At 40.9% G+C, this 14076-nt stretch overlaps 1 protein-coding gene across 3 annotated transcripts in view; it reads left to right on the top strand.

The window, feature by feature from the left end:
- The window catches only part of ATP11A (ATPase phospholipid transporting 11A), a 156349-nt gene that overhangs the window by 131510 nt on the left and 10763 nt on the right, over positions 1–14076 (top strand). For all 3 annotated transcript variants that reach the window (XM_090258539.1, XM_090258541.1, XM_090258540.1), the window contains exons 21-27: positions 1018–1120; positions 1377–1522; positions 2057–2116; positions 2880–3007; positions 3823–3958; positions 11434–11499; positions 12571–12674. In XM_090258539.1, the coding sequence (XP_090114665.1) occupies positions 1018–1120; positions 1377–1522; positions 2057–2116; positions 2880–3007; positions 3823–3958; positions 11434–11499; positions 12571–12674 (743 nt within the window). The remainder of the gene's footprint in view (positions 1–1017; positions 1121–1376; positions 1523–2056; positions 2117–2879; positions 3008–3822; positions 3959–11433; positions 11500–12570; positions 12675–14076) is intronic.

Below are 14076 nucleotides of genomic sequence, written 5' to 3' on the forward strand. Positions count from 1 at the left end.
GCCTCATGGTACTTTTTTTTTAAGTTCTTAATTGAGTTTAGCAAACTTTTATACAAATCAATTTGTGTTTTAGTCTCTCATCTTGAAACAAGAAGGAAATCCACACATTTTTTCCTTCTTCTTTTTAGTCTTATATCTCAAACCATCATTTAGACACATAAGTGGAAAAAATGTATATTTTATAAAGAAATAGGCTAAAACATTTGGAAATTATTAATTTCATTAGCTTGACAGATTAGATTTTATACACATGACAAATTTGGAAATAAAATACCATTAAGAATAGCTTATTTTATTTTATTTTTATTGTTTTTTTATTTTTTTTATTTTTATTTTTATTTTCATTTTTGGTTTTTCAATTAGAGTTGTCCCCTTTTCCCCTAATTTCTCTTCCCCACCCAGCTCACCCCCTCTCCCGCCATCATATCCCTCCCCGTTGTCCATGTCCATGAGTCTTTTATGCAGGTTCTTTGACTAATCCCTTCCCTTACTTATTCCCCTTCTCTCCCTCCCCCTTCCCCCCTATTGACTGCTATTCTGCTCTTTGTTCTATTTAGTTCCTTTGTTTGTGTTGTTCTTTAGTTTCCTGTATTAGGTGATATCATATAGCTTATTTTAAAAAGTAGATGTTTGATATCAGTTTGGAATAGCAATATTTTCTAATAGAATACAATGTTCAGATTTTCCCCTATTACTTAAAATATGTAAGTGTAGTAATAACTGAAAACTACTTCCTGTATTTTACATCTCTATCTTCAGAGTTTACCTGCCAGCACTTTCCAACTTATCTCATTGTAATTGTACCTTAGCTACTTTGGCTTTATTTTGTTTTGCCTTTGACATGGGATAAATTTTATTGTATATGGATAAAACAGATTGTGGTATATTCACTCTAAGAAAATAATCTTTTCATTTTTCTTGCCTAACTTTATATATTTCTTATTTATGCCTAGTTAATGAGTAACCTCAGCAAAAATAAAACAAAGAAGATCAATTCTGTATTTATTTCTTTTCCAGATTGTTAAGTTAATCAAGTTTTCGAAAGAGCACCCTATTACGTTAGCAATCGGTGATGGCGCAAATGACGTCAGCATGATCCTGGAGGCACATGTGGGCATAGGTAAGCCTCTTCTTTTTTGATTACCTGCACATGTTGATAACTGAGGTTCATCACTTCAGCTAGACAACAAGGGGATTCAACCACAGGACTAGATCATAGGCTTTAGATGGAACATTTAGAGCAGCTTGTGTGGTTTAGTACATTCATAACTAGGAAGTGTCACAGTATTGGTTGAATCTAACCTTATCTTGCTTATTCCCATTTTCACTTGCATGGTGTCGAGAGTGTATTCAGAACACTTATTCCCTTCTTCTAGGCGTCATTGGAAAGGAAGGTCGTCAGGCTGCAAGGAACAGTGACTATGCAATACCGAAATTTAAGCATTTAAAGAAGCTGCTACTCGTTCACGGGCATTTTTATTACATTAGGATATCTGAGCTTGTGCAGTACTTCTTTTATAAGGTAGGAAGGATGTCCTTGCCCCCATCACTGTTTCAGTGAAATATAATGTGCATGATGGAATGACACATTTGATAGATGCCTCAGTGCTACCAGTAGTAACTGTCAGCAAGAGAGGGGTTGATCCTAGCACTCTTCTCTTATTCACACAATTTAATGTGGAACAATAAGAAGATATCATTTGTAAAATGAATGAGGAAGGGGCATTCTTTTATAATTCCTTGAAATAACTTTTTATTCATTATGCAATTTGATTCTGTTCTGTTTATGCTGACACCAACATTGCCTCATTTCTCTTTAACAAATTTCCCTTTACATTATGTGTTCTCAGAGTGACCAGAACATGGTTGTATATGCATTATAGGTGCTATTAAAAAAGAGAAAAATTTAAAGCCCTTCACCTGCTCTTCTGAGAACATAGGACACTTTTGGGTCACTTTCCCCAAATAAAATGGTGTCACATGGACAACCTCTTAGGAGGGCAGATGCCTCTTACAGTGTGCCCTTGAACTAACAGGCATGTGATTTGTCTTTCAGAATGTCTGCTTCATTTTCCCTCAGTTTTTATACCAGTTCTTCTGTGGGTTTTCACAACAGGTGAGTCCTAATATCTCAAGTCAGAAGCTCCCTGGAGCCTTATCTCCATCCCACATGTGGGTGGCCAGGACGGTGAGGGGGCCCAAGTGCCCTCAGTCTCGCTGCCCTCAGCAGTGCCATTGGCAGGTAGGGTGAAGGGGTGGCGTGACTGCAGGCTCTCCCATGCACCTAGTGATTGATGTGCCCAGAACTTGCCTGCCCCAGCCCCAGGAGAGCTGTGTTGGGCTTTCTGACTCTAACTGAAAGGATTGAATCTAAATCTGAGATCCTCTCCTGGGTGTCTCATCATTGGCTTCTGACACTTGCAAGTGCATAGTGAGGGAGTGCAGGCAACCCTGCAAGACCCCTCAGGACACCCTCTTTCTGTCACTCACTTGTTTTTCTGTTCTGCTCAGATGAATTGTGGGCCAACTGCTTTCATCTGAAGGGTCTGGGACTGGGAAAAACTGAAGTTAGAAGATGGTGATCAAAATTGCAAACATTTATGCAATTCTTTTTGTTGCAAGTTTGCAGTGGCCAAATGGGGTGGGTCACAGTCGGATCTTCCCTTGGCCAGGATTTTAATCCTGACTAGTTGACATCATGAAGCTTTGAAAACGGTCCTGGTTCTTCTAAATCTGTAGAAAGAAGGCTCTGTATGTATTTCAGAATGCTCATGTTAATAGGTCTTTGCAAATTAAAAAATGTATATTTAACAAAACATCAAAAAAGTTTATCAAGGTGCATGGGTATTGTTTTCAGATGATTTTTTTCCTTCCTACAGACTCTGTATGACACGGCCTACCTGACACTGTACAACATCAGTTTCACTTCCCTCCCGATTCTCTTGTACAGCCTGATGGAGCAGCATGTCAGCATAGACACCCTCAAGAGGGACCCTTCTCTCTACAGGTACTGAGCCTCAGAAACACACTTGCTTTGAAACTCAGAGAATAACGAGGTAGCCATAGAGCATTGCCTACAAATAAACGCCTCCTTGAATTATATAAAAACCAGAAACTTTCAGTGTCAGCAGATATACTTGCTTTTACCAGTCTTTAAGCAAGAATCAGTTTAACTGATCATACTTTACATTTAGAGAGAAGATTTATATTGCATTTGAAATGTACATATTAAACCGGTTAGTATTTACCGTGTTGTTTTGATAAATATGAAAGAACCAGGGAGAAGAGTTTCTATCCCCTTGTGACTCCAGTGGATTTATGGCCTAAATTAGTTTTGAAAAAACACATATGTTCTATTCCGTGAGGGAAAAAAAGTTACCAGATCATATCTTGGTGTGTTTGCTAAAAAGTACTTTTTAATAATAAGGAAAAGATGTTTGTCTGCTGTTTCAACACTATACTCCAGGATCTCTGGCAGATAAAACATGTTACTAGGTTGGGGGGTCTTTTTTAATTAAACTTATTTCAGGAAATTTTAGATTCACATGTAGTTGTAAGAAAGAATACGGGTAGATCCTGTAAAACTGGGATACCTGATTAAGATGGGTGGATGGTATCCACATCAGTACCCTGATTGTGATACTGTCCTACAGTTTTGTGGATTTTTGTCGCATGTTATCACTGGGGGAATCTCCAGTGACTTAGAGGCCCCTACTGGACAAAGGTGGTCACTGCAGAGCACAGTGGCGGTGGCCTGGTCACTAAGTGAGGCTGGTGTCGATGGAATGCCGTCACTATGTTCCCACTGTTTTACTTACACAGAGATATCGCCAAGAATGCTCTACTCCGCTGGCGAGTGTTCATTTATTGGACATTCTTAGGCGTATTCGACGCTCTGGTATTTTTCTTTGGTGCTTACTTCATGTTTGAAAATACGACAGTGACCAGCAACGGACAGGTTAGTACAGAACTGGGTCTTGTTGACTTGGCTACTCAAGAATAACCCCCTATAGTGTGCTATCATTGTTCAAGTGCAGTTATTCAGCACAGCCTGTGGGTCCTCCTGATCCTTGGGTACCTCACTACCAAATTGCTATATAGGACATAGTATATCAGCAATTGTCCTGCTCTGCATTGCTCTGCATAGCTCTGCTGACTATAGGAAATACCGTTCCTGAGGGTGTTCAGACTTTATTTTTGTAACTTATATTTCACCATTAGCTATTTATCTAGTGGTTCAGTTAGATCATTCAGGCATGGCTTATTTACTATGGGAATGAACTTTGTATTTAACACATTTTAGCATCTTTCCACATGTACTTAAGTATCTGTTTTTCTTTGCATTGAGTAGATTGATAGTTTCTAATAGACATCAGCTCTCTGGTTGTTTGCATAATTTCTAGGGTTTGTTTTATTTGTATTTTGCTTTTTTTTCTTTTTGCGACTTGCTTTCCTTCCCACTCTCAGATAATGACTACCAACACACATATGGTAAGACAATTGTGGGTGTGTCCTCTATGTTTTTGGAGTGCATTCTAGATAAAATATTTCTCGAAAATATTTTCAAATGTGACTTCTTCTGTGTGCTTCGTCAGTAGAAATACCGTTAGCTGCCGCTCCCTTCTTCCTGTAGACGAAGGTTGTATTAGAGAAGTCTGTGTACACTTGATCGTTTGTACTTGGTGTTTTTCTCGGGATTTCTGTGTCAGGGTTGCCACTGAGTCAGTGATGTTTTTTAAATTGACCTGTTGAACCTCCCATTACCTTAAATAAGAGGCAACATGTGCAGGCAGGTGAGGCCTATTGAGACATTGTTTTGAATGTGGCAAACCCAAGCTCCCTAGGAGAATTGCGAAAGACATGAAATACACTTCAGAATTGTTCCCTACCTAAATGTCAGTGTTTGCCTAGCCGTAAAAATAATGTAATAACGTAATGCTGTTGACGTAAAAGAAGGGCAACTTATGAACAGAAGTTTACTTCATTTCCTGTTTGACAGAACACCTTCTCTTTTCCCCATTTTGTTTTCCTGTATTGTTTATCTCTTAAAACTGTTGGATTGAAACTACAAAGGTCTTGCTACAGATCGCATGAGATTTGTTTACCTATTTAATTGTCTCTTACTTCTTATTACTAGAAGGTGCTATTATCTTTCATTATAATGTAAACCAACTTTTACTCAATTGATCTTGAGAATTTTTTAAAGTCTTATTTCATTCTTCTACAAACTTTACATTTTTCTAGACTTTGTTCTTGTCTTAGTTTATTTTAATTGAATAATTTCTGGATGCTAACAGGTCATAAATCTTAAAGAGAGCTGTCTTATTGTTCTTATGTTTCTTTTATAAAATTTCCTAATGGGTTAGATTTTCAGTAAGGATCTTGCATGTGTCTTAAAAAGAACTTAAGAGTTTGTGTCCTAAGGACTAAAACTCCAGGATCATGGTAGCATGCCAACACCAAAATAGATGCCATTCATCTGGCACTTTATTCACAGTTCTTTTTCACAGATCTTATCCTCTCTCAACTATAATCACTCTTGGACTTAGTTATGGTTGAGGAAACTAAAGTTCAGATCGATTAAAGTCCGGTAATTAGAACTCAAACTTGGGATGTTTGGTACCAAATTTATAGTATTTGTTTTATTCCATGCTGCTTCTTAATTGTTTTAATGTCAGTATTACATAGTAAAATTATAGGTTATGTCTCAAGAAGTTCTATTAAAAGGCTTAAGTGGGGACAAGGATACCCAAAGAAAGGCACGCTTAGGTCCTATACCCTGTAAATGGGAGTGCTAATTGACCAACATGGTGTGACTTGAGGGTATGGATCATGAAGAGGCCTTTCTGGCATCTCCTCTTCCTGCTTGAATTCCTGCAGTCCCAATGTGTCTCCAACCACCTTCCATCCAAGCCACTCATTATACTGCTGTGGATCCGTGGGTGCAGTGGGTGTTTTGGGATCCAAGGATGTCTGCCAATTCCTTATATCTCTCCTATTTCCTTTTTCCTTTAAAGTACCCTGAGCCCCTATGGAACCTAAATACTAACTTCTAGGATGATACTTCTTTGTGACACTTTATACTCCCACAGAGTTACCACTTGCATACCTTTGCTCAGCTGTTATTGGACAAAACTATTAATTACACTTCGAAATAATGACAGAAAGACCATCATAAAGAAAACACAAGTTGGCCTGTACCACTCCAGCTAAGAATGCCCAGTAGGTGACTTACCATTCATTAGCCAAGAGCTTTGAGAGCCCCCTGCTTACTGGCCTGTCATGACAAAGATTAAACACACATAATGTACATCTTGTAATATGAAAAGCTTCTGAGATGCATGGTGATATTGTTACAAGAGAAACTCAGTCCTTCTTGCCGACACAGGAAAGAATTACAGATCAGCAAGTCTATTAGCGTGCAAGCAGGGTTTATTAGTGATAAGTTCTAATGGAAGAAAATGGGCCTTGCCAAGGTGGGGGAGAGAGGCATAGGTTAAGGGCATGGCAAAGTAAGGGCAGCAAGAGGCAAGGGCAAGGGTGGCAAGAGACCTAGGGCCTTTGCTCTGAGGACTTACATAGTTGGCAGAATGCGGGTGAAGAAGTTACATATTGATTGACAGGTAAAGGTGATGCCAGCTTTCTGGGGGGTGGAGGAGGACATGACTACCAAACTTAGGTATGTGTGGTGGTCTGTTAGCCCAAGTCCTTATCTTGCTTCAGACTCCATTTGTTCATCTTGTTGTAAAACCAGATACGTGACAGGAGGCAGTTGATTAAAGTTGGGGCAGTTACCTGAAGTCATTTATGGGCTCTTTCTGTAAGCGTTAGGGACTCTCTGTAAAACAGAGGTAAGCAATTAACCAAGGTTGTTTTATGGGCTTCTTCCTTGGGCACTGTGGACCCCCTCCCATCCTCCAGGCCTTGGGATGAATACACAGTTTCAAGACTTTCTTTTGCAGATAGTGGAACAATACATAGGATTTCAAGGCCTGCCCTCTTCCCGTGCTAACATAGTGTTTCTTGTGATGTTGGAACACCTGGCAATATTAACCGACCAGGCTCAGGACTGCTGAGTTAGTGAGTGAGACATGTCTCTCTCCTCCTCCCTGCCTTGGTTTCTAAATATTCTACCTAACAATATTATGAACCATCACATGGGAGACAGTTGGTCCCAAATAAGGTGATTAATGTGAAGTTTTTGAGAGGTGAAATTTGCTTCAATTCACTAACATTCTATGGAAGTTAAATAATTTAAAGACTTAGAGTTGTAAGAGCAAGACGAATAATACTCATAGTATCCATAATTATGAGTGACAAGTATTTGAAGGACCTAATGTGGACACTTTTATCCCATATCACTAAGAGGACAGGAGCTCTAGGTGGTTGGGATAACCCAAGGCCACTCCTTGTCAAATACACAGTCAAGGCTGAATGTCTACTGTCATAGTTCCAGAGGGAACCTTTCTTATTCTGGATTGTTGTTGCTTAAAATTTTCTCTGTTTCAGGGGGATAAGAGTGTTAGATCACTTGCAAAACTAAAAATGGTATCATAGGCTAATTCTGTAGTAATTCAAGTGAACCTGCAAAGTGCAAGTAAATATGACGCAGTCTCAGGTAACTAATGATATGATGATGCCCTTGGTTCTAAGTTAGCAGGGCAATGTGGAGGTTATAATGCTCATCACTTTCCTGATGGGATTCCCTGATAAATAGGAATGCATCTTCTTGGTGGTATAATCTGACTGCCTTGTTCTATTCATTGTCAGAAGAGGAGGACCACTTTTTTTTTAAGACCTAAATCATTCTATGAGAATATTTATTGAATATACATGGTACTGAGGGAACACTAGAATCATGGGTAATTTTTGAGAAAGAGAAATTCACTTGGAGCATTTTCTGCACAGATATCATGAGCTACAATTACTTCTCAAATGAGAATACTAAGAAGACAATAATTACTATTGTGGAACAGCAGGATATTCCTAGATGAAAACTTGAAAGTTTGAAGCATGGTGTAATATGAGTCAGCTGACATCAATATAGTTGAAATCTGAGCCATCGCCAGTGTAGCAAGGACAAATTACGCCGGCAGACTTGAATAGAAGTATGGGATCTGTGCATGAAGCGAATGTAGTTGATATTTCTTATGACTGTGATCTTGAAAAAACCCAAGCCATGTTTGTTGTGGAATATTTTTGCACATAAAAATTAAATTGGTCTGGGTCTTAGGGCTTTAAAAAGCAGGAATATTTCCTGCAAAATACAAACCTCAGAAGAGGAAGGAAGTGTGAGAAGGGTTAAATTTAGATCTGGTGGAGTGGCAACTCCAGAGACATTCTACTAAATTTTTATTATCATTATAAAGTTAGTGAAATTCTCAGTGGAGGTAACAGCTAAGAAATCAAGCTCAGGACTTCTTGGGGGAAGGGTTGGGGAACTTATGTTGCTTGGAAAAAAAGATCATCCCTCAGGACAACCCTTTGAAAAAGAAGAATGGTGTCCCATTGAGCCATCCCACCTCCCACCCCCAAAATTTATAGAAATAACGGCAATTTTAATAATAAATTGAGTGTTAGCAATTAGCCTGAGGGCTCCTTTAAAACAAATAAGGAAATTAAGAGGAACTTACGGAGATGTTACCATGATTGCCTATCCCAATGATCTGGAAATAGCTGTAGGGCATAGGTGAGGGTAGAGCGGATCCCAGCATTGCCCAGTGTTCTAACCAAAATTCTCAATTCTGGGTTCAAGATAGTTGTGCTTTGTTGCTATTTGCCTGTAAAAATTACACTGGAGGCCCATGTGGTTTTTTAAAGATTTTATTTATTTATTTTTAGAGAGAGGGGAAGAGAAGGGGAGGGAGAGAAACATTGATATAAGAGAGAAACATCAATCAGTTGCCTCTTGTATGTGCCCAATGTGCCCGACCAGGGACTAAACCTGCAACCCAGGCAAGTACCCTGACCAGGAATCGAACTGGCATCCTTTCTGTTTGTGGGATGATGCCCAACCAACAGAGCCATGTGCAAAGTCCATGTGTTTCACTGGACTAGGCATTAATTAGGATGACTAATTTGTGATCCCAGGTTTGCCATAATCTACCAAACCTGAGAAAACCAGGCAGTGCTCTAGAGAAGCACCTCCTACCCTCAGGGAGAGAGAGAAATAAAGAAGTCATTTGAGTGATTGGAAGTTTGTCCCTGACTTGTGATACTGTTGGTACTATCCAATCCCTCTCTTCTATGCATACCCTATTTCCACAATTTGCTGTTATCCAACTCTTGGCAGGTTTTCTGCCGAGCAGGGGTGGCAAACATGTAGGCCGGGGGTATAAGGAAGAGGAGAGCAGGGCAGGGTGATGGTCTTACTGCCAGGTCCCACTGACAACACCCACATGGGATTCAGAGCTGCCCCTCGCCTTACTGCAGGTTCACCCTTCACTTTGGGCTAACACCTAACACCAGCTTCCACTGAAAATAAAACAGCTACTGTGTTCTCCAAGACCCAGCTGGCCAAGCATTTCTGTAGGCCTCGGAAAAACTGCAGCCCAATTCAGAGTTGTAAAAGTTTTCCTGCCTCAGAAGTTAAGCATTGCCCTGACCCATGTGGCTCAGTTGGTTGTAGTATCATCCAGTAACTGAAAGGTCATGGGTTTGATTTCAGGTCAGGCACATGCCTAGATTGTAGTTTGGTCCCTGGATGGGGCGCTTACGAGAGGCGACCAATCAATGTTTTTCTGTTACCTTGATGTTTGTCTCTCTCTCTCTCTTTCCCTTCCCCTCTCTCTAAAATTAATAAGCATGGCCTTGGCTGAGGATAAAAAAAAAGTTAAGCACTTTTTGGGGGGGGGGTTTCCAGCCTGACCACCATTGCCATTTGAGGCCAGTTCTTAGGTTGTGGGCTTCCCAGTGCAGTTAGCAGATCCCTGGCCTCTGCCTACTAGATGCCAGTAGCATCCCTCCCACCATTGTGACAACCAAAAATGTCTTCAGACACTGCAAATGTCCACTGGGGACAGAATTGCCTGGCACCCGCTCTCCCACTCCCCGTTGAGATCCCCTGGTGTATGTGGATCTAAGGGATGGAAGCCCAGTTTCAATCACGATGATAAAGTGAAGAATGAAGTGTAAAGAGATGTTGATTTTGGGGAGGGGGTTGGCCCTTAAGAAGTCTGTTTAATATAAAGTCCTAACACTTCAGTTAGTTTTTTTGTCTAGAACTCTACCAGTAGTTCTTAGCTCATGAAATATATCACAAGACGGGTAGGCTACACAATCACCTGAATCGAGTTATATGTAGGCATATTTCTTTGGTTGAAAATTAACCATAGAGGAAAGCCATTTGTATTGCAGTTTTTAAATTCTTTGTGAAATACAGATTCATTTTCTTCTAAAGAAGTACAAGGAACGTTTTCTGAGAGGCATGGGTTCCGAGTATGCAGCACCCCAGACTGCCTGTATAGAAACTTACTCTCATTTCGTAAAATCTCCTATGGACTGCATCTTTCCCTCTAAGAGAAAGAAGTCTCAAGTAGTAGGTGTTTTATTTTGCATGTGTCTTTGTCTGTAGTTGAGAAATGTGTTGTTTTCATGATGTGACTCTTGCGTGCTGCCACCCTGTGGCCATTTCCCCGCATCCTGCCTGAGTCTTCAGGGGTACCTGAAGCCCTGCTCTGTGTCCTCTCCTCTCGGTGGCCTTTTCCGAGGGACTGTTGACATGTCTGTGGCTCTGGCCGTCAGACCGGCTGCCAGGGGCCTTTGCAGTGCCATCTTGCCTGCCTTCATTTCTCCCTTTCCTGTGATTTTCCTGAGGAAAGTCCCCTCCATGTGTTGCCCATACATGATGTGGTGGTTTTCTCTCATTGCTCACTAGCACAATGTTCTAGCACTTGTTTTTCTTCCAAAGCTGGCAGGTGTTTGACTTGAGTCTAAAAGAAAATTTACAGAAACTACTGGGTTTGTTCTTGAACATGCAGAAGGCATAGAACTAGGTAATCAGGTAAATGTTGCTTCTCTATGAAACACAAAACAGAACAAAACAGTCAGCATCATGCATATAGTAATAATTACCAGCACTTGGGTATTTTTCCCAGTTTGTGACATTAGGACTGATGTTTGTTGACAGCACAGAGGAGGCCAATATCAAGGGTGACAGGCCTGTCAGTGTAGGAAGGGCTCTGTCACCACCACTCAGTCACTACCCTGGTGCTAAGGGATGGTGCTGGGAAGTCAGGGGGTTGTGAGTCCCCCACAGTGTTTACTGCCATCTCCTTTTGCTTTGTAGTAACAAGACAAAGTCCCTGTATCTTTGGGGTTTGAAGTGTTGGCACATGAGAACAATGAGATGTATTCTCTAAACACTCTTACGTGAGTGTAAAAACGGGAAAATGTAAATTAACAAGAAACTGCTTGGACTGTTTGTCCCCACAGATATTTGGAAACTGGACCTTCGGGACGCTGGTGTTCACTGTAATGGTATTTACAGTTACACTAAAGGTAAATCCTCTCATGTTGATATTTCTTTTTCTAGCCACAGTTTACCCCCGCATGTGTAGGTCTCCCCACCTTTGAATTACAAATCTGCTCCAAATTAAAAACCCACACTTGTGTGTAGCATGGATGAGCTCCAAGACCCAGTCAGGGGGGGTCTTCTTACCACCGTTCAAATGAGTCAGGTGCAGATTCTGCTCACCCTAGGGCCCAATATGCAAATTTCTGGAATTATACAGAAGATAGGTGAAAGAATGAGCCTTTTCTTTCTTAATTTATTTTTTATTAAACTATCTTTCAATTGTAGTTGACGTGCAATATTATATTAGTTTCAGGTGTTCAGCAAAGTGATTAGACATTTATCAACATATACTTTGTTCAGTGATCACCTCAATAAGTCTAGTACCCACCTGGCCCCATACACAGTTATCGCAATATTATTGTCTATGTTCCCTGTGCTGCACTTTACATCCCGAGACTATTTTTATAACTGCCAATTTGTACTTCTTAATCTCGTCACCTTTTTCACCCATCCCTCAATGAGCCTTTTCTTTATAAAAGGATTCAGATTAAAATTATTTTAATTAGCAAGTTCACACCCCAGTATAGTAAAAATGTACTTTAACTGAAATTAATGCACTATGGAAAATTCATCTCTTTTAAAAGTCAAATTTTATATGGGATATCATTATGAAAGTCCCCTCACCTATCAATCTGAATTTTAAAAGGTGTCACAAAGAAAATCCAAACATGATTTCCTTAGTAGGTATATAGCCAACACCTTCAGATATCGCCGCGTCCCCACATTGGAGAGAGACTTCCAGGGTTTGTTTCCCCAGGACCGGGGTAAGGGTCACTAGGGATGTTGTGATTATAAGGACCATGACATCACATATTCCTTATCTTTACTGGAAGAATAAGGTTTTGTTTTCCCTAAGCAGTTTCATGTGGGCATTTTGGCTAAAATTGAGGTATTGGTTGGTTGGTTTGCTTCGTTATATCCTGGCTTTCTTTCCTTGCCATGGCTCACACTGACGTGTCTCTATAATATCACTATTAATCACCTTTTTCTTTCAGCTGGCATTAGATACACACTACTGGACTTGGATAAACCATTTTGTTATCTGGGGGTCGCTGCTATTCTACATCGTCTTTTCCCTCCTCTGGGGAGGAATCATCTGGTATGAATTTTTAAGTATTATGTAATCGTTATTACCTTTATAGTCCTGCAGTATCTTTTAATTGGGGGCTCAAAACACATTCTCTGTACAACCTTATTCCTGTGTGCAAGTATTTGTTGAATGCCTGGTATGTGCGAGGCATTGTGCCAAGGCCTGGAGGACCACAGAGGGCCTGAGGCAGGTGCAATCCCTGCTCCTTTGACCCCACATTTTCAGTTTCAGGGGGGGACATGCTGGATAATAACTAATCAGGCCTTTGACAAGTGAGAAACAAACTGGGTGCTATGGCAAGGGCCCTATTTCATACTGTAGGTCAGAGAAGGCTTCTCAAATAGTTATTATTTAAACTGAAACCTGGGAGAAAATCACCATCATTATCAGAATAGGTCACACTTATTAAATGCTTTCTAGAATGAGGCATGGGTTAGTATTTGACAGGGCGTGTCTCATTCTGTCTTCCCACAACCACAGTCTCTACACACTACAAATGATAAGGTGGATAAGGAGAGCTGCTCCACTGGGCTGAGGCAGTCTGACTCCAGACAGAGCCCTGCTCCCAAGAAAGGGAGATGTACGTGCAAAGGCACTGAGTCAGGGCCCTGGCAGGCAGAGGGAAGTCCACTGTGACTGGATAGAGGCCTAGATCCAGCTGGAGAACTATGCAGGAGCAAGCCCCACTGGGCACATAGGCCAGGTAGGACCTTGACCCCAATCTGACAACAGTGGGACAGCATGAAGGATTTTAAACAGAGGGTGTGGCAGAGTCTGATTGCTATTTTAGAAAGACCACTGTGCTGAAAATGAACATGTGAGTGAAAAGCAAACAGGAATGTGGTTTAGATATTATTGCCACAAAGCAGTCAAGATGTGGTGCTGGTTTGGTCAGTCCTGACGAGGGCAAGAAGTGACTAAATTTGGCATCTATTCTGGTACTGTCACAAGTATACCTTTGTACATGCTGTACCATCAAAAATATCCTTCCCAGCTAGCCTACCTGTTGAGCTCTTACTCATTCTTCAAAACCCAATGGTTCATTGTCCTCTTCAGTGCTTCCCTTGAACAGCCTTATAGACAAATGGTTCCAACCTCATCCCCAAGCATTTATTTATTCTCCTGTCACAGCATGTACCATATTGTTCTGTAATTCTCCTGTTTACAGTTCCACCTTCCCTACAAGACCAAGCAGCATTTCCTGAGCAGGGCTGGGACTAGAGGAAGGCCAGAGAGAAGGCCCCAGGGGCCATGACCTGGAAGGGAATGCCTCCTTCAAATAGACATGTTGACCTGGCCCTAGGCTTGCCTGGATGTGAGGCCGGAAGCAGTATCCTCTCCACTTTGCATCTTTAAAACTGAGCACAGCTCCTGGGAAGCATAGGCAAACCCTGAAAACATAGAGAAAGCC

The sequence above is a fragment of the Furipterus horrens genome, unplaced genomic scaffold, assembly GCF_987537825.1.
Source record: "Furipterus horrens unplaced genomic scaffold, mFurHor1.1.pri manual_scaffold_12, whole genome shotgun sequence".
Taxonomy (NCBI): Eukaryota; Metazoa; Chordata; class Mammalia; order Chiroptera; family Furipteridae; genus Furipterus; species Furipterus horrens.